The sequence below is a fragment of the Protopterus annectens genome, chromosome 4.part0 (genome assembly GCF_019279795.1).
Source record: "Protopterus annectens isolate FY-2018-M chromosome 4.part0, PAN1.0, whole genome shotgun sequence".
Lineage (NCBI taxonomy): Eukaryota > Metazoa > Chordata > Ceratodontiformes > Protopteridae > Protopterus > Protopterus annectens.
This window is the reverse complement of record NC_056733.1, coordinates 1,620,652,724-1,620,674,592: the sequence shown is the minus strand read 5'-3', so window position 1 is coordinate 1,620,674,592 and position 21,869 is coordinate 1,620,652,724. Positions and strand designations below refer to the sequence as shown.

The window sequence follows — 21,869 nt, the reverse complement described above, 5'->3', positions numbered from 1 at the left end:
CCTTTATTTTTGACGTACCCCCTCACAGGTCACTTCCCATTTGTTCTACTACCACAAAAATAAATTTCTTAAAATGTTTATAATCCAGTGTGTGTTTAAATAAACCATTCTTGTCATTTTTTGTTTTAATTGCATACAAATGTTGGAGCAGATTGTCTACCTGGTATCAATGGTTTTATTAATATTAAATGTTTTTAAAAGATCATAGATTAAAGGTTGTTTAATAGTTTTTGACATTCTTCTGCATATTTTTCAGATTTTTTTCGTATTTGTCAATTAACAAGATTGGTTAATTGGTTAAGGTTGTCTATAAATAAGCTGTGTATTTGTCTATCTGGTTTTCTGATGAAGTCCATTGGGATGAAAGCCTATAATAAAAGTTGGATTACGTTAAAGTGTTTTGCATCTGTTTGCCTCAAGTAGTTTTAGTGGTTTATTTTCTAGTTGGCTGTTTTTTTTTTTTTTTTACCACTATCGGTTTTGAACTGTTACAGTTTTTCGGGTTTTTTTTCCTGCTCCACCGATGTCTAACTGCCAACAGGAAATTTTGTTGGCTATGTCTATTCATCTAACACCAGAGACTACTGATAACCAACTGCTAAGAATGTTTCTGGATGTGATGAACGACATGCAGAGGTCAATGCATACCCTAGCTAATAGTTTTCATAAATCTACGACTAGGTAAGATTCCTCTAGTTATAAGGAAGATAGGAGAAATGTAACTGAAAATCCATTTGTTCACAATGATCAAGTGAATCAGGAGCATTTCAATCATTACAAAGATATTAAATACTGTTCTGGAGTCCAACTTTGACCACTTTGGAAATATGGGTAAACATGAACTTAATTCTACTTTTGCCAATGAAGTAAGAGACAATTTAATTCAGCTGGAGAAAAATCTCAAGAACTACAGGGGGCTGGTGATTGAGAATAAATATTTTGAGCACTGTTTGATTTTGTGTATTGTGCTGAAAGGCTTATGTTTCTTTAAGTGTCCTAATGGGGTGAAACACACGGACCCATTTTTTAATATCCTGTCTGAATTTTTCAATAACTGTGGATTATTTATATATATATATTTTTTTTTTTTTTTTTGCATCTGCTCATTCAGCACAACAATGAAATCATTAAAGAATAAGTCCATCAGTTAGTTCTTAAGGTGGCTCATAACCTGCACAGTCTGCTCATCCAGGTAGCTATGATGATTAAGGACTATGACACTATACTTCAAAGTGTTGAAAAGTTTGAACAGTCTGCGATTACAGGTAAATCTAAAAATATAATAAGAGATCACCTGGACTATCAGAAGAATCTTGCCTGTTAGTTTTGATTCAGGCTATCACCTTAATAAGACAAACAAAGTCTGTTATGGTCATACTTCTTTAAATTACACAGAGGAGACCTTATGGGACTAGTGGAATCCACAAGTTACAAGCAAGAAGTGACATCACTGACTTAAATGAAGATGAACTGGTGGAACCTTTTTCAGAGAAGATCAGCGTAAATACTGAAGTCAATAGTAATAAGTTTGATCAGCTGGAGGCATCGACTGAGATTGCTGCTATTTCCAACAATGGTAGCAGCATTAGTGGCATGCCTTTCGGAGCAAGGCCAACAAATTTGCAGAAACCAAGGGAAGAAAGACAGCAAAATTTGAGTACACAGGCAGCAAAAGAAAGAAAAGAACTGAGACATTAACAGACTAAGGTATGTTACTTAGATATTCAATCTTTCCAGTTGTCATTTCACTCTGACCCAGCTCAAAGTATTGGAAAATGGTTAAAGTTTTATGCAGCCAGGAGACCTGATATTACTAGAACATTACTTGAATTAAAACAGTACACAAGTAATTTAAATGTAAATTATATTTTACATTGTCTAAATATACCTGTAAAACACTTTAGTAGGGCATCCAGTTTTAATCCTGTTTTGAATAGTACATGAAATATCATGAAATATGTTTGAGAAGACTTGTGAACAGGAAATCCATGAACTACTAAAGCGAAGGCCTAAAAACAAATTTTATAATTTAAATAAACAGGAGCTTAAGGCATTGAATGAATTCAAAAACAACAATTGTGTTAGGTTTATGAAAGCCGACAAAGGTGGAGAACTGGTTATTATATTCAAGATTAAAAATATTGAAAGTATGGAAAAATGTTAAACAATAAGGATGAATATCATAGAGCAGATTCTGTAAAAGTTAGAAAGAGTTTTGAATTTATTTAATCTTATTTGTATGAGAATTTAATGTATGGTGTTATTGATTTAGATATGTATCAATTTCTGTTGATTGAAAGACCAAGACTGGGCATTCTTTTTGGAATTCCAAAAATCCACAAAGATCCCTTCAATCCACCTTTTAGGCCTATTGTTTTGGCACATTGTTAGGCCACAGGGGGTATTTCATTGCTGTTAAACAGTTTAACCATATTGTTCAAGGTCTTGGGTCATACATTAAGGACTCTTGGCATTTTTTGGAAAGATTAAAAGAATTTTCCAACAGCTATGATTTTAATGAAAAGAAAAATATCTGTATGACTGTTGATATATGTTCCTTATTTACAAGCATTCCACAAAATTTGGAAGTGGAATATATTAGGAGGCTTTTGGTAAGACATGGTGGGTTGGATGTTAATTTATTTATTTTATTTATTATTTTTATTTTATTTTACATTTGTTAACCGGGAAATTCCAACTGGACCAGGTCCATTTTCAGCGGAGGCCCAAGGAGAAATGCTCTGGCATCTAGTTGTACAAAAACATTACAGCAAGTATAAAATACAAATAAAATGTAGTAAACAGGTTACAACATATATGGTGAACACAGTAATATAACAAGAAATAACTAAAAACACTTGAAATAAATGATGGTATAGAAAATAAATAAAATGACAATGCCAGTTATACATTTGTAAGAAAAGAAAATATATTAAGTAAATTCTACAGTTAAAAGTTCAACTTGTTGGAAATTTTATTGGCAAACAATTTTTACTTAACATCATCATTTATAAACAAATCAAAGGGGTTGCCATGGGTTTTGGCTGTAGCCCCAGCCTTTGCAAATCTAGTTCTAGATTGGTGGGAGTTTGAAATCTTCGAACTCATGGCAAAAAAGTATCATGTGGTGTATTATAATAGATGTGTTCATAGGCAGATACTAGGCTATTGGCCCTAGGGCCTACATAAGCCTAGTCAAAAAGGTACCCTGGCTTTCATCACCCAAGAAAATTATTTTCCTGTCCCCCTGTCAAGCAGAGCCACAGAAGTGATCCTCAGGGTGAATTTCCTATCTCCCATCCAATCATCAAGATTCTTCTTGAAGAGTGCTAATGAGGAGTTTTGCTTGATATAGACTGGTAGTTTGTTCCAGAGTATGGGAAGCCTCTGGGACAGGAATCTATCCCTCCATCATGTTCTATTTATTGTGGTGACAAGGTTTAGGTCCCTAGAGCATGTAGCTCGGAGAGACTGGGATTTCTTTAAGTGGAGCATAACAAACAGCTCTGGGTTTGACACAGCTTTGAATGTTAGGCAGAGATTGCCTCTGAGTAGGTGATATGCGATGGAGTAAAGCTGGAGTTTTTTTTAGATGGCCTGCATTGGGCATCTGTTTGAGGCCGGTAATCCTCTTTCTGTGGCCTATCTAGTTGTTGTAGATGTCTTGTGAGATACATACCAAAAGGGGCGCTGTACTCTACAATGGGACTAATGAGTAATGAGTAGAGGGGAACAACGACCTCTTTTTCCTTGATGAGAAACTTTTTGTGATGAAGTGTGGCATGTAGAAGTATTTCCTGACTACTGTGGCGATGTGATTATCAAAGGAGAGACTACTGTCCACCTATGTCCCAAAGTCTCATCACACTTTTGGTGTTAAACAGACTACCATCTATGTGGTAGTTCATGGATACAGAGTTTTTACCAAAAGGGATGACAATGCACTTTTTGGCATTGAGCTTAAGGCCATGGCTTTGACGCCAGGCATCTGTCTCAGTGAGGCCCTTTTGTAGGATGCCCACATCGTTAGGAGTTTCGATTATGGCTCCTAGTCTGCAGTCATCTGCGAACTTCATTAGCCACAGACCTTCTGTATTAGCCTGTACTTCTGAGAAGTAGATACCAAAGAGGACCCAGGACTGAACCCTGTGGTACTCCACTTGTCACTGGTCTGAAGTTGGACTTGCAGTCTGCTACTTTCACGGTGTGGGTTCTGTCAGTGAGCCAACTGGCAACCAATCTTGTGACATAGGGATTTATATCTAGTTTAGTGAGTTTATCTATAATTCCAGAGTGGGGGATGGTGCCAAAAGCCTTGGCGAGATCTAGATAGGCTGTGTAAACCACCTTATCCTCATCTACGGCTTTGGTGACTGCTTCAAAGATGTCTATCAGGTTTAGGAGACATGATCTGCTTTTTACAAACCCAAACTGGGTGGGGTCCAGAGTTTGGAGTTTACCGATGTCATTGCTAATGATTTAATTATTATAATAGAAGGATCAAATACAGATGTAATAGATCTTGCAGAAGTGATGAACACCAGTTCAGATTTTTGAAATTTTCTTTGGGTAAATGTGGTTATAACATTTGTTTTTAGATGTAAAATTAACATGGAATGCGATATTAAAGAAATTTGATAGCAGAATTTATAAGAAAAACATTTTTAGTAACAATTAAGTTTTAGTAGTAACCACCCCACTTTTATAAAAAAAAAAAAAAAAAAAAAAAAAACAATATACCTAAGGGTCAATACATCAGGGCATCCAGGATGACTATCAAGGATGAGGTTTTTAAGGAAGAAGTGAGATTTATTACTGAATTATTTAATTACAGAGGTTATAATATTGTAAAACTTCTAAAAATTGCTGAGGAGGTCATTAGCAAGAGAGAGATGCATCTCCCTATTTTTATTGAAACCCTTTACAAAAACTAATAATGAAAACAAGGTTGATAATAATGTCATTTTTTGTAATACAGATATGATAAGCTGCCAGTCAAGCAATTTCCTCCACTATTAGAAATAACTGGAAGATTTTGCCTGGAAATTCGGATTTAATAAAGTATGTGGGATGGGAACCTAAATTTGTTTTTAAAAATTCTTATAATCTCAAAAATTATTTGGAGAGGGACAATACTATTACTCCAAGTACTGGACAATTGTCTTTGGAATCCAAAGGGATATATAAATGTGGCAACTGTTCTACATGCAGATTTATTATGGAAGGTCATTTTTAAGTCTGCACCACATGGACTACACATAACCAATTTCTGGTGTTTTTAACTGTAAATCTAAATGTGTAATATACATTAGTACATGTGCGCCTTGTAGTGCTTTTTAAGTTGGAATGACCACCCGTAGTTCTGAGGCTAGAATTAAGGAACATTTGTATGCAATTAAAACAAAAATTACAAGAATGTTTTATTTAAACACACACTGGATTGTAAACATTTTAAGAAATGTATTTTTATGACAGAAGAACAAACAGGAACTGACCTGACTGGTGTGTGTGTGTGTGTGTGTGTGTGTGTGTGTGTGTGTGTGTGTGTGTGTGTCTGTGCGTGTGTGTGTGTGGGGGGGGGGGGTTAAAAAATAAAGATGAGCAAAGGGAAACACTGTGGCAGTTCAAACTTGGCACGGATTGTCTACCTGGTATCAATGGTTTTATTATTATTAAATGTTTTTTAAAGGATCATAGGTTAAAGGTTGTTTAATAGTTTTTAACATTGTTCTATATATTTTTCAGATGTTTTGCATCTGTTAATTAACATGATTGATTAATTGGTTTTGTTGTCTATAAATATGCTGTGCATTTGTGTATCTGCTTTGCTTTTCAGATGAAGTCCATTAGGATGAAAGCAAGTAATAAAAGTTGGATTACACTAAATTGTTTTGCGTCCGTTTGCCTCAAATATAAGCAGGAGTTTTAGTGGTTTATTCTCTAGTTGGCGTTTTTTTTTACCACTATTGGTTTTCAGCTGTTATTGATTTTATTGTTTTACTCTCCGTTTAAAACTCAGTATGTTGCTACCCTCTTTTAGTGAGATGGGCAAGGAGTTCCATTTCTTGGTGACATAAGAAGAGCTCAGAGAGTATCCTGCTGTGTTGTAGGATTTTGAGGTAGTTAGTGGGTTTTTGTTAGATGAGCAGAGACAGCCTGTTGGACAGTATGTTTTGAGGAGGTTTTGTAGGGATGTGCAGTTATTGGGTTTGTGTATTATGACAGGGTTGCTTACTAGCTGTGAGTATATTAGCTGATTAGGTAGTTTGAGCTATTGTAAATTTTCTAGGGCTAAGCAAAAGTGTGTATGAAATAGTTATGCTAGATGCAAGTCTGATTATTTTGTTATAGTAAGCTTCCATTTTGTTCAGTAAGGGGACTGGCAGGTTGGTTAGAACGGGTGATGCATAAAAGAGAGAGGGGAGTAGGTAGGATGTGATTAGCATCTTCCTGGAGTAGTTAGGTAGGATTTACTTCTGTATAGAAAGCTTGGTGTGTTTTTCTGATGGAATTGTTGATGTGCGAGTCAAATTTCTTTTTGGCATTAATCTGTTCAGATGTGAGCCATGACTCTATGGAGGAGGAGGTCTCTTGATTCATTTGCTGTAGTAAAGGGAAGGCTTAAGTCTGAGCATATTAAAGTGGCATCATCAAAGTACTGTATTATACAGGCATTTCTGCTGGCTTTATGTAGGTTGTTAGTAAAAACATTGAAGAGAACAGGGAGCAGTATGGAGCCTTAAGGTACGCTGACAATGACAGGAAAAGGGAGAGGTCTTGCTTCCATCTGATGGCTTGCATTCTGTTGGACAGATAGCAGATGAACCATGAAAGAAATGCTTGAGATAAGGACAGTGATGACACTTCATTGATTAGTTGCTGGTGGGATACAGTATCAAAGGCTTTCGACACATTTATTAACAAGGAGGATACTAGGCTGCCACTTTTTCTGTTTGTATTTATGGTTTCAATGAAACTGAACAGAGCAGTAATTTTGCTGTGCAGGGGTCAAAATCCATGTTGTATGGGTGACAGAAGATTGTTGCTGGTGAGGTAGGTTATGAGTTGAGACTGAATGCATTTTTTCCAATGTTTTGGAAAGGGGTGAAAGGATTGCTATGGCCAGAAGTTAGAGAGGTCAGTATCAGTTCCTCCCTTGCACAATGACAGGGATGTGTGATTTTTCCACATACATATTTTTTGTGATCGTATTCTGATAGCTGATGGAGTTACTCATTGAAATGAGAAATCAGAGGCATTATCAGTATGGGTGGAAGGGATAGTGAAGGTGGAAGGGGGATTAGTATCAAGGAGATTTAGGATGAACTGAATGAAGTGAGAGTTAAAATGTGTGGTTATGGAATCAATGGTGGTGGTGCTGGTGGGAGCTGGAGTGGTAGATTGCTCTGTGTAGAACAGGGTTTTTATGCAAGTCCAGAAATGTTTTGGGTTTTGGTGATGGTTATTTTTGGAGTGAGTGAAAGTACTTGGTTTTATCTGACCTGACATTTTCTTTACATTGGTTTCTTAGATGTGTATAGGTTTGCCAATTTGTTGCCTTTTGTCATTGTTCCATGCTTTCCAGACTCTGCCTCTATTCTGCAGGAGTTGTCTGGTTATTTTAGTGAGCTATGGGGCTGGATCACTTTTAGTTCTTTTGTTTCTAAGTGGAGCTAGCTCATTAATTATGCCAAGAAAGCTTTTATAAGGGGTAGATTTTTTTAGAGCATTCCAGTTGTATTGGTGGAGCTAGTTGATAAAGTACTCTGTACTGAAATTGGTGAGTTTACATACCTGTTAAAGGACAGCATTTTTAGGGGGTTGGATGCTTTGCCTAATGGCAAAGGTGAGGAGATGGTCATTAATGGTGCTGGAAAGATAGCCAGTTAAGTTTATTTTAGAGGATGCAGAGGTAAGGATCGAGTCATGAGTTGACTGTCTTTTACTGTGTTTGTCTGTTTTGCGGGGAGTGGAGAAGATGTGGTTGAAGTTATAAAGTCTAACAGAGTGGGTGAGGGATTCAGAGTTAATAAGCAAGTGATTGATATGATAGAGTGGGTGGGGAGTCAGAGTTAATAAGTAGGCAGTGTATATTGAGATTGCCTACTATTAGTTTCTTTGTTTATGTTAGTAGAGAACCAGTGAAGGATGTCCTCTAGTACGGCGATACTGTTTCCAGGGGGTGTCGTGTGTGTATATATATATATAAATGTGTGTGTGTGTATATATATATATATATATATATATATATATATATATATATATATATATATATGTATGTGTGTGTGTGTGTGTGTGTATGTATATCAGCGATTTAGATACTTTTGTGTTCATTTAGATGAATGAGTAAGCTAATGATTTTGGTATCTTGACAGAAAGGATAGGTAAATGGAAAGTTGAATGGTATTTTTACAGAAAATTGCAACTCCCCCAGGCCTTTTTGTGTAATCTAGCCTGTCTTATTATCTTGTAGCTTGGGTAGAATTTCTTTGTATAAACTTAATTATTTTTAGGAAATTCTCTTTTGTCTCAAAGACTGATATGCTCTTTGACAGCAAAAGTAAAACAATGGGCCGTCATATTCACTATCTACCAACTTTGAAAAATACTTGAATACTCACCGTTACATAGTCCAAACATCTAATGCTGTCCATATGAAGATGCAGGAATTCACTATGCTAAATAATTTTACAGCTGAGGAAGATTTTGGCTCTCTGCTGGTAAAAACATATCAAAAACAATCTGAGTAATAACAGTGAATACATTTTTCTCCAGGGTCCCTTTGAAACCTGGCATCTTCTTCTTCTTTCGGCTTTTCCCGGTTAGGGGTCGCCACAGCGGATCACCTTGTCCGCACATTGAATGGCAGTGGAGTTTTACGGTGTCGAGTTGCCAGCCCGGCGCCCAACCTTCCACAGAAGGCACACTCACACGCACACCTAGGGCCAATTTAGAGTGTCCAATCCACCTGCAGCATGTCTTTGGGATGTGGGAGGAAACCGGAGCACCCGGAGGAAACCCACGCGACCACAGGGAGGACATGCAGACTCCGCACAGAAGGCACCCCAGCCGAAGATCGAACCGGAGAACCTCTTGCTGTGAGGCGGCAATGCTAACCACTGCACCACCGTGGCCGCCCTCCCTTTGAAACCTGGCATCTAAGTAAGTAAAATAAGAAAGATGTGCAGTACAAGTGAATTCAAAACCAAAATGATCACACAGATGCTAAAGAAAAGTAAAAAAAAAATCCGACTTATTCTCATATCTTACAGAAGAAAACTACATGTTGTCTAAACAAATCAGTTGAATAAATACATAGACTCTCAAAATTGTGCTATTATTAAACTGGCACAATCTGGTGAAAAAAGCCAATGGACACACCAATTTTCTTTTATAAGATATACTTCCCTTCATACATAAAACAATTATGGTATAATCACAAATGCAATACATTTGAAATTAAAGTGCAACATTGAGCCCTCACCTTAAACCAAATCTAAAATATAATATATTCCCAACTTGTGCTCAGCCAGCATATATAAAATTATTATTGTCTACCAATGTATGGTGAACACTCCATACAATATACTTGAATCCTGTGCAATAAATTCCAAGTATTTCTATAAAGGAGCCCAATCTCACCACAAAAGGTTAAAGGTTTTTGATCCAGAAAAAATTGCCTAGTCTAAATGTTACACAGGACTTCAACCATACAAGTGAAAGGCTAGAGAGGAGATTATCAACTCACAGCTCTTGACAACAATATCCAATAATATTGGATTATACTGTAATGTATGGAAACTTTTCAAGGGCACGTTAGTATTCTAAAATAACCCAAGACTCCTATTTCTGTCCTTGTCTGCTGAATACAAAACATAGCCATCTTTTAAATTGTTGAACTCATGTAAAACTTTCCATAGTGTGCACTATAAATTTTGCACATTAAGCACATCTTTTATATTTTGCAACAAAACCTTTTGAAAAGTAACAAGTACATGATGTAGCTTTCGGGGCATACATGTAATCTTGTTATTAATGCACAGCAACAGAAACTAGCACCCCCTTCCCAAACTGTATACTAGTATCCAGTCAGATCTCACGTATTATAAAGTACAGTCACTGTCATATCTGTTGACATTTTCTAAGGTAGAGTCTACTATGATTTTTTCAGACACATTTCTAGAGAAACTGTAGTCTAGCTTTGACAGACTTGGTATTATTAAAAATGCATCCACAGCAGTGGTCTTTCTGCAGTTGGCTACAAAGGATGCAAGTATAAACTAGGCCTAGTTATAAACAAAATTAAAAAAAAACAAAGGAACTAGAGAGATTAATCAGCATATTGGTGAACTGGACAATTTTTGCAATAACTTCCTCTCACAAAGGCTATGTACTACAAAGCTGAGGCTTAACGCCTGGTTGAACAAACTAATCTAGTTAAAAGAACATTGCAGTTCAAGTAAGACAAGGGTGCTTTTCATACCTTTCTACTGTATATGTGGAGCCATTACCTAGGAGGACATGGGTCAGATATTAAGCATTATGTTTGGGTGTTCTTTACAGCAGATAATTCTTCTGTATGCAGATATTATGCAGTCATTAAAGGATTGGAAAACAGACTAAAATGATAGGCAACAACTGTATGCATCTTCCCTTATAAGCAGAAGTGAGGATGGCATTAAATACCCTGGGATCAGATTAAGAGACATATAAGGAAGCAATAAGGAGGTCTTATGACAGTATATTAAGAAAAAATATAGAATAACCTGCTTAAATGGAAACTATTAAGTCTGGATTTATCTTAGAGGGTTGAAGTCTTACATATGCATGTAGTACCAAAATGTTTTATACTAAGGTAAGGGTTTTTTGTTACCAATGCACAATGGCTAGGTTAAGAAGCTTAAGAAGTGGATAACATACTTTTTATGGCTAGAGGATTATCATGGGAAATAGCACAGAGTATAAAAGGGCAACGCAAATGGCATCTCTCATGAGATATCATATGGTAGGTTACAAGACTATTTGGAAACAAATGATTCAGGAATGTAACCCATGATTAGGATCCAAGGACATGTTTGGAGCAATACGGGAGTGTATACCCAAGTGATTAAATCTCCACTGTTTGAATAATTAGTCTGATACAGTCAGTAGGGGAGCAAGCATAAAGCTTTGAAAAAGTGGAGAAATGATATTCTCCCTATTGGGGATAGATCAGGGGATTCCTCTCCAGAGTCTAATTTGAAAAAAAAAATGGAGGTATTTGAAGAGAGAAGCAAGATTTTGGGATCAGTTGGCATTTTAGGATAGGATTTTAAAATGGGAGGAAGTGCAGAATATGGTATGTCATATGAAATGGGGCAAGTAAACAGAGAAGACTGGCCCAGAATTGTTACCCTTAATTTACTGCAATAACTAATCAGGACAAATCTAATACAGGCACAGTTTCTACAGTCAACAAAATATTGGGGAAGAGAAGTGAGATGTGGAGCAAAAGTTTAGAAAAGAATGGATAAAGCCATTTGGAAAAATGGTACCAAAACAGATTAGGGAAAGTATGCAATAAACCTGCTAAAGCCATGCAGTCTAGAAAATATACAATCTTTGCATGGGAGTGCTACCATAAATTCTTCTATACATCTGGAAGGCTGAGGAAGACATACTCCAAAGCAAATGAATATTGCAAGAGATGTCAAATATGGAGATGGGTGATTGGGATCATATTTTCTTGGGCTGCCCATTCTTTGTATGTTATTTTCTCCGCATAAACATTACCTGTACACTGTCATAATGTCATATAGTATACTCTTAAATGTGCTGATGATCAGATTCTTGTATCAAGTCTACTTAAGATTATTTGTGCTAAACATTATCTTGACATACTGAACCTCCCTCCATGCTTGCTCCTACATTACCACTGTTGCAGTGATATCTATTAATCTTTAGTGATACTTTGGTTGTAATTTCTGTTGCGCTGAGTGTGAAGCAAATGATGTAGATGGATCAGTGCTCTACGTTGCTTAATAAACAAACAAAATTAAAATTACCACTTCACTGATATCGTTATATAGTAGAAACCCTTGTAAATATTGTAACTACCTTGCCGTAGCCACCTCTGCACTGTAATGCAGTTTTTCTACGTAAATTGTACCACTTCACTGCCATCATTCATTTTGTAGTAACCCTTGTAAGTACTGTAACTACCTTGTGGTAGCCACCTCTGGACTGTAAAGCAGTTTTCCTTATTGTATTAATCTACTGGAGCTTTTCTCGCTGGGCCTCCACTGAAAATGGGCTCTCGTCAGCCCACTGGACTTTCCCGGTAAACAAATGTTATAAATAAATTAATTAAAACAAAAAGATATCTTTCTACGTTAAGAATCCTATACAGTCCTGTATCTTTGGGAGGTGCTGCAGACCATGCTACTAAGGGGCTCATTTTGTAAATGAAACCTGGTAAAATATTCTGGCTCATCACAGTCCCCTGGACTCACCTCCCATGTCCGATGTCCTTGTGATACTAGGAAGTACAGGACAATGGAGTCAGTGAGGCTACACTTAATGGTTGTAAGAAGAATAATTTCTAACCTACATTACACATTCTCATCCCATATTATCCCTTTTTTCATAGGTTTCCAGTCATCAACTACACTTGCTCTGAATGGCTGGCTTTCCTTTCCCAGTTAATTCTCTTTCCTTCTTATCAACAATGTGCTTCCAGTGTGCTTCCAAAACCACATAAAACCATTGAACTTCCCCAGAATGTCAGCAAAAAATAACATTGCTCATACATCACCTCACTTATAGCTATTTCTTCAGTTTTATTATTCATTTAATTATTTGTTAAATTGGGTAAGTGGACTAATACATGCAGATCTTTTACAGCCATATCCCAGGTTACATGGGCAGCAGTAAGGAATACATACGTGGATAATTTACAGCAGACACCAAGCATCATTTTGTGGCTGGAAATCAGAATGTTTTAAGGAAAACCACAGGCATATAAGGAGAATATTCAAAACCCAACAGTTTATTTACCTTTCTATAATAAAATTCCTCTTCTAAAATGTCTCCCTAGTTCAGTCCAACTATTTTTTTAGCTTTAATTTTCTGCCTGCCCTCCTATTCTGAAACTATGACACTCTTGCACTATAGTACACTTATGGGTCAAACTGTTACTGTTTTTCTACTTTCAGCCACCGACACAATTTTTCTGTCCACCTGTGCCTCCTTCCACACAGCACACAAACATCATGTTTCACTTCTTTGAGATCATTTTGCTCCTATTTATGACTGCCACAAGCATTTCTCTATCATAATGCTGAACGGGTAACATTCTGTCACAGACCTTAGTGATCAGAAGCCATCTCAAATCACAGTGTGCGCCTTTTTTACACCTACAGTGCTTGTTTCATACTCTTGAAACTGACTATTCCACAGTTATTTCTTGTATTTGTATTCATTAATTACCAATCGTAACCTCATGTCAGCAAGAAAAGCAAAAGAAAGTATAGTACATCTGTCAGTTTTCATGTTAAGCCTGGCCTGGTCTTTTCTAACACGGTAACATGAGTACACTAAACCAGATGGCTAATCTAACCAATTTTGGGTTGAAATCCCTGTTGGACACTCAGCAACAACTGACTATTACAGGAGAGTAGGCAGCTGATACAGAGAACCAGACAAGAAACATGAACCTACAGTTACTAATACTACTGGACTAAATATTAGTGCAATATGCATGACACGAAATGTTGAGTGTTCTACTAACAAGACTTGCAAATACTACAAAAGAAAGATTACCAGTAAGAAAATGCTTTGGACATTGCTGTAGTGTCTCTCACATAGGTGTATGTACTACATAAAGTATAATGACCCTATTATGGCCTAGTGAAGAGCCACCCCCCCCCCCAAAGGAGTGGAGCCCTACTGGGGCAAATAGGTCCAAATGGCCCAAGACCTGCCCTCTATATTGAGCTTTTGTTTTATCTAAAGTGACATACAAATGTAAGAAAACACAAAAATTTTGAATGTTGAACAAATATGAAGGGAAACCGCTGTATTACATTAATATTTTAGGACTTCCAGCACCTATTCAACTTTTATTTTATTTGGAGAAGAAAAAAAATAGAAGTTGCACATCAGTGTTACCAATATACTATGGAAGATGTTGAAGACAATCTGGAAGACTTTTAAAATGAATATGAGAATTAGCTTTGCCCTGAGAAAGGTGCTGCACTTCTGAAGCAAGTGTAACTTATTGGTTAATGAATATGCATACAAGCACGTTAATGTACATTGTAATATCCCATTCTGTTTTCACATCACTCCTATTTCATAATAGCATTACCTCAGCAAAAGCGAAAAATAGAAATCACAATGTTTCTAATAACGTTAATCACACAGCAAAATCTGTAACAGAAAAGTCTTCTAAGGGGCATAGCTGTGGTGCCACCATCAAGTTTATATCCATTCCCCTAGAATATAACAATGCCTGTATATAAGGAATCTTGCAAACATCAATTTAACATGTTAAGATAATACACTGACATAACTTCTTCAGATTATGTACTCAGATATCAACTAGAAAACGCCATGCAGTTGACTAATCTGATGATTCGGACATCAAACGTGACATCCTTACTAAAGCAAATCAACAACTGTATGAAAGTAGAAAGTTGTCAGCTTGTCCACTGTATATTACATTCAACCAACTTTTCTTTTAGCATTTAAGCAATGTGGTATGATACAAAATATTTTCTCTCGTTCATTTTACTACTTTCCTCCTATGCTTTGTAATGCCATTTACAAGTAAACTAAGATATTATTAACATATTCATTCTGCTTGCCTTAAAGAGACCACCTCCATCAAACATCTGTACTGGGAACACTAGTAAGGCCAATAAAGGCAATTACTTGATTTAATGATAGCTCTCTCATTGAATCTGTTTTCACTTGTGACCTATATTCTTTAGAATCCCGGTTTGAATGCTTGAGACTAGTTTTGCAGCAAAATCATACAAATGAATTTGCTGGATGTTAGTTCTATACACACAAAACTATACAAAGTAAGGTACTGGGGAATGCCTCCCTCTGACTACATACTACACCATGACCCGAGCCTGCATGACAGAAAGCTTATCACGGTCAGGCCTGAAAAGCACCAAAAATCAAGGTACACAGTAAAAGGGGACACAGGTGTTATCAAGTACTACAACCAAGTCATGGCAAATGTACAGGCAATCCATCTTTGGTCTCCAGGTCTCTGCATAAGAAATCTAAAATGCAACAAGAAGAGAAGTGTGACAAAACCAAGAGCATCACTGAACTACAGAATGTGAACAAGGAGCCATTAGCTAGGGCTATCAACCCATAAAATCACTTAGAGAGATTTAACTACAAACCATAACACGCTTCAAGAGAAAAAAAAAAAAACACTCCAAATCGTTTGAGATTGTTGACAAGCATATGTAGCACCGAGATAAATCTGCCATCCCTCAGAATACAGAATGAGTGCACAGGGTGGACTCCAGAAAGCATTATGGCAATCAAAGGGCACAACATTCAAAGTACTTAATACCTAAATGTTCAAGTGGGTCTATATTAAATCAGTGAATGCTTAAAAAAGCGAACGCTGATTTATCGACCCTATGTAAGCGAAAGCTTACAATTCTGAACACTCGGAACAGCAATTTTTTCCCAGGGAAAAAAATCACTATTCAAAAACAACTTTAAAACAAATACATAAAGTGGAGGGCTTCACCCGCCACACCCCCCTGCTTAAATATACCAACTCCGAGATCGCACTACAGTGCCGAAAACAGCAAAGTAATGAAGTGACCAAGCAAATTCTTTCCCAGGGAAAGAATTTGATTAAAAGCTACTTTGCTATTTTGCCTTTTCGTTCTTTTAAGTTCGATCAAGGCACATTCGAAAAAATGCGTCTTCTATCACTTAATAGGAACCCGTTCAAGTTGGGGTTACACAAGAAAGAGATGCGACAGGCCTTTACAATTAATGCTTTGGTCCACACTGACTTGGGTTATTAAATGGACTTGTTTGCTAGGTACAAAAACTACTACCAAGTGCCAAACACCAGAAACGTTTTGTGCTGTATTCTGGCTTATCAAAGCTAGGCAGATATGGTACATATTTCACAAAGAAAGACTGATATATCTTGAAAAATGGGGCAGTGAACCTAGACGGGCCAAAGAGTTCAATCTGGTGGTATCTCTAGTCACCATGTTGTGACCACTACTAAAACATCAGCAAGTTCAGTGCAGTGAGATTTAAGTACTTTATAATAGCAAATAATGAGACAGCAGGTTGGTCCGTTCCAGGTACAACTGTTAAACCTTATACTAAAAGAAAATGTAAAAGCTCAACCCCATTTACACACTACTGCTCACAAAAGTACACCCAAAGGGGCTGGAGCTGCTGGAAACCCAAGTTTATATTTAACCCTCTTACTGTCCTGAATGCAGCTGCCTTGGATATACAAACATGCACAACAGGTAATGGTGATTTAACCATTAATGGCCCATACAGTCAGACAAAGATAATTACAAGGTCTTTTATGAGGAGTTAACTCATTTACTCCAATTGAGTTTGTACTCCATCTTCCAATAACGTTATCCTGAGCGTTTTGACAAAATCAAGTTATATGTCTTCATATTTCAAATAAATGTTCATTTTTGAGAAACCATAAGGATATTAATAAAGAAAGGTACATGGCAAACTATTCAGCATAAACAAATATTTACAGTGACTACATTCATTACATTCTAGGTCTTAGGATGGATTTAGAAACCATACTAAACATAGTAAATATTTAATATTTTGTAAACAACTTACAATTTCTGTTTGGTTTATTAGGTTGTTGTTATATTTAGAAAATATTTAAATTGTCTTAATGTCTATATTAACAGTCTATGAACAAATATCTCTTTAGCAGCACTAGACAAAGGTGAAATACTTGTGCAGTTGTGTAACCAGTCATGTAAGCTTTAAGATGAAACCTTTCAATAGCTTGTATTTAGCATGGTTTTAGAATTATGAACAGGTTTTTTTAGATACCTGGAGGCATCACTTGGCTGGAATGAATTAATACTGGTGAAGGGGTAGTAATATGCAGAAATAATAAAATCTGTAATTGTAACAGAGAGGGCAACTCCCAGAAAACTGATTAGCACATTATAGTGATGCTAGAAACTGTATAGGATAGAACTTTAAAATGAAAGTAGGAATGGGAATCTACATTAAATCAACTTTACTACAGCAGGGATTGGCAAGAAATTTGCCTTGTTCCTACAGAGGCAACCAAATCCAAGAAATTTAGAATAATTGGATAGAAGTGCTTATAAACTTACTTCTACACCCCAGAAAGAAGATGTACATGGGAAAATGCTCCCAAGATCAGATAGTAAACTGGGAACACATCTTTTAGGATTGTCCAAAACTACATACTGCAACTCAGGAATCATCCTAGTTTGGCTTAAGGATGGGAAAATACTTAAATATGCCAGTGCCTTGATCAGTTTGTTTCTTTTAGTGGTCAAAAAAGTTATTACTAGGGGGTGGAAAAGTGATAAAATGCAAACTCCAACAGAACCATACATTATTCTAAAGGAACTAAAAGACATTGAACTAAGCATGAGAAGGGCAAGCCAATCACAAAGTATCACAAAATAATTAGACCTTTGAAATAGTTTTACACAAGAAGATACTTTTAATGGAATCTGTGTACAATTCTATGTATGTGTTTAAAACTATAAATAACAAGCAAGATTGGACTATATAAGCATCATTTTCTTGCCCTGACTGGCATACACCATGCATCGGGACTGCACGGAATATTGTTTTATAAAAAAAACTTTTAATAGTGAGTACCAGAAATTAGACTGCTTCCACTTAGGAGAGACTGGCAGGCTTGATGCTCTGTTAAAATACTAGAAATTAATCAACAGAGTGAGACTCCACGTGCCAGAACAGATTTCTCCCTCTTTTACAACAAAAATGCCTCATTAGAATGGAACCCCACCAGTTCAACACTGCATCTTGGCAAGTTCTGATGGGGGTAAAACAGCCACAAAACTTACCCAAACTGTGCTCCCTAAGTAGACTGCTCTGCAACATTTCTGTGGGGGACTTCAACTCATCCAGACTGGAGCCCTGATGCATTGTGACAGAACTGGTAAATACCTGCCTGAAAGATGCAAAGAAAGAAACAGAAGAAAGCAAGAAAAGCAAAGCAGGACAGTTTCAGAGTAAGCCAAGATTCTGCAGACAAAATACAAATGCATTACAAGCAATGTTTAGTCATCATCCATAGTAAGCAGTTACTCTTCCACACAGGTATAATAAAAACCTGCAGAATAAATCTCTACAAAGAGCTTTGCAGAGTCGAGTTTCCAGACAGCAACAAAAACATGCACATTTACTAACAGAACTATACGTAACAAGTTATCATTTTAAAATGTCCCTTTGTGCATACAAAGTGTAAGTAACACATTTGCAACCCCATTCACAGTAAATGTACTATTCAATTAGAATCAAGCATAAAAACAATGGAAGATCCACCATAACCTTGCTCTAATACCAAATGTTGTAACTACATCATGTGCGACAATTTGACATTTATGTGCAGATCTCTATTACACCCTTTTTTTCATGCAAACAACACACATAGATAAGGGAAACCAGTTTTTTTTCACCATTCTGCTGCTTTACAGAACAGATGTGCAATTCATCCAAATTCACACTGTATTAATCCTCCATTTCATATTAATGTTATAAATGCAGACATAAATCTCTGGTAATTCAACAGTACATTTTGTGAAATTAAATGCTAATCTGGATGTAGACACAGTGCTATGCCTACAGCATCTCATAGCTGGAAGTGCACATTGTTGTTCAGTATTTAAACAGGCTGATTCTATAAGGACATGTCTGTCTCACTCATTGGATGCAGGCATGTATACACCTTACATATACAAGGAGGAAAACAAAGAGGACAGATAAGGTGCAGGTTTGTATATAACTTTGAAAGGCATTTAAAAATGTGCATAGAAGGATTAGTACTTAACATCACCCAGATACCTCATTCTAGTGGGTCTACTTGCAGTCACTAAAATGTTAATCTGCTACACAATACATCATACAATATTTTAATAAAGCATAATTTCATGCACTTTACTGCCAGAGATAAGCGCCTTTCTTTTATTCCTAAGCTTGATATGCTGCTGCTGACAACTTCTCTTTGTGAAGGCCTGTTCAAGTCTACAGCGGTATAAATGAAAATAATTTAACATGCAAAGGAAAGAAACAGACTGTCAGATGTCTACAGGCAAATGTTGCACATCTATACATGGTGCATAATTTATTTTTATTTATTCTTTGTTGACAGGTTTAGTTCAACTAGGATAGTAGACTGTTTTCAGGGGAGACCAAGTTGATACTTATACTACTACTAGGGGAAATTCGGCCAGGCCATTTGGGAACTTCTCCTACTATTCGACATAGGGGGAAGTGTTTGACTGTAACACGCTTGGCTTCCTGTTTCTGTTCCAAGCGCGTAGGCAGCCTGGAGAAACAGGGAGCAATATGGTAGGAGTTAACAAACATAATGGAGATTTGGAGGAAAAGAATTTGAGTATGAAGACAGCCGAGCCTTTATGTGAAAGGCAACTAACAAAGTCAGAGAAAGTGGAGAAAGTGTTTATACGAAGGTGAAGGACAGGAATGACGCTGATGGAGCAAGTGCAGATTTAGAAAATATGTTTCAGCAGAGGTTGCTCGAAGGAGAACAAGAAAGCCAGCAGGAAATTATTATTACAAGGGTTGAAGGATGATTATTTAAAGGACCTTATAAATCAAAGTGAACCTGAAAGCCAGACAGCGGCGTCTTAGGGAGAATTAATGGAGAAAATTCAAGAGGAAACAATAGAAGAAACAGCAGGAAAAGAATTGTACACACAGAAAGTAAAAGAAGGAGAGAAGAAAAATAAAGAGCTGAAGGAGACAAAGAAGAAATACACAATAAGAATAAGCAACAGGAGTGAACAAGGACTGGAAAGGTATGAAATGTGAGACTCTGTGATTGCACCATTGGGTGTCACACCCAGTGAGGTAAGATGATCCATTTTTATCAATAGAGAGACATTTTGTGACATAATCTTTGAAACTGGTCAAGCCACGGAAAATATTTCAGTAAAATATGAAAAGAAAAGGAACATTAATCCATGGTCAGATCATATAATACAGACATTTTGCAGAGAAAAAAATAATATTAATTTAATTTAGAATGAAAGTAAAAGAAGACTTAAAGGAACATTTATTTACAATATGCAAAGATGTTTTGGACACAGCAAATATATATAATGAAAGAGGCTTGTGGACTGGTGGGTGGGAATATGAGGTTATAGTGAATATGCAAAATAATATTACACATTACAAGTATAATTAATGTATGTAGGAAATAGAGATTATGTAAAATACAGAGGTTAGCCTAAAATGTGTTTTTTCTGTGGTAAAGACATTAATTTAATAAGTGAATGTGACAAAAGAAAATGTTTTACATGTGGCAAACAAGTCACGAAGACAATAAATGTGATTTGAAATGCAAGAAATGTGGCAAAACAGGACATGTTTGGTTAGAATGTGAAGAAATACAGGTTGTAGAAAAAGAAGAAGCACACAAGTTAGTACAAAGTACAGACAATAATAATAAACAAGAAAAACAAAGTTATGTTCAAGAAAATAAAGACACTACAACAGATATAAAAGAAGGAGAGAACGCAAAAGAAGCAGATTCAAATGATACAACTGACGATTTCACAAACTGGCAGGTAGTAAGAGGAAAAAGAATTCAACAGGAAAAAAAGATTAAGAGAAAGGAAAAGAAAGTTTAAAAGTGTAATATCAAAATAAAGGAAAAAAGGCAATGGATGAAAAATGTTAGAACTATTCCATTCCAAAGCTGAAAATCTTAGCTTTCAATGTTAATAGCATGAAAACCATTAAAAGAAGGCTAGGTATTCTAGAATGGTGTGCTGCATAAGATTATTATATTAGACGATATAAGATTACTGGCAGAGGACGAAAGACTACAAACAGAAAAATTATGGGGCATACCAATCATTTGGAATATGGGAAAAATGTATGTTCAGGTATAGGTTTATTATGTCAAGAAAATATTAAAATATTGGATGTTACTACTGTTGAACTAGTATGAATAACAATAATAGATACAAGATGGAACACAGACGTATATAGGATGACTGCTATATATGCATATGTTACGAAAAAAACAGAGATAATGTTTTAAAAACATTCTTAACTATGCTGTCGCCTCACAGTAAGATGTTGTCCTGTTCGATTCTCAGCTAAAGCGTCTTCTGTGTGGAGACATGCGTGAATGGGCATACCTTCGTTGAAGGCTGTACGTCAGGGCTGGCAACTCGGTATGTAAAAATCTGCTGCCAATCATTAGCGGACCGGAGTTCCGCTGTGGCGACCCCTAACCGGGAAAAGCCGAAAGATACAACAACAACGACAACTTAACTATGTCACTGAAAATATGGATATTATATTGGTTGCAGATTTTAATTGCAATCTAAGAACAAATACAATTATAAGTAATGATATAAAAATAGTACATGAAATCATGAGAAGTGACTAACTATATGTATGGGATAAACACTGAACATATAAAAGAAATTAAATTAAAACTGAAATTGATTATCTTCTTCCATCAGAGAGCTTAAAGATTATACAGAAAGGGATAAAGAGATCAGAAGTTTCAGATCGTTTAACTACATGGGTAAAGGTAAATGAAAAAGAAGAATATATAAGAATAGGTAAAGGAATTAAAA

The 21,869-nt window shown here is 36.3% G+C and overlaps 1 protein-coding gene across 5 annotated transcripts in view; it reads right to left on the bottom strand.

Moving 5' to 3' along the window:
- LOC122799976 (proton-coupled amino acid transporter 1-like) overlaps positions 1 to 21,869 on the bottom strand; it is a 1,348,908-nt gene that overhangs the window by 1,167,790 nt on the left and 159,249 nt on the right. For 3 of the 5 annotated variants that reach the window (XM_044069408.1, XM_044069406.1, XM_044069409.1), the window contains exon 3: positions 18,096 to 18,202. The exons of the other annotated variants lie outside the window; for them this stretch is intronic. In XM_044069408.1, the coding sequence (XP_043925343.1) occupies positions 18,096 to 18,177 (82 nt within the window). In that variant the 5' untranslated portion in view covers positions 18,178 to 18,202. The remainder of the gene's footprint in view (positions 1 to 18,095; positions 18,203 to 21,869) is intronic. 5 annotated transcript variants of the gene reach the window in all.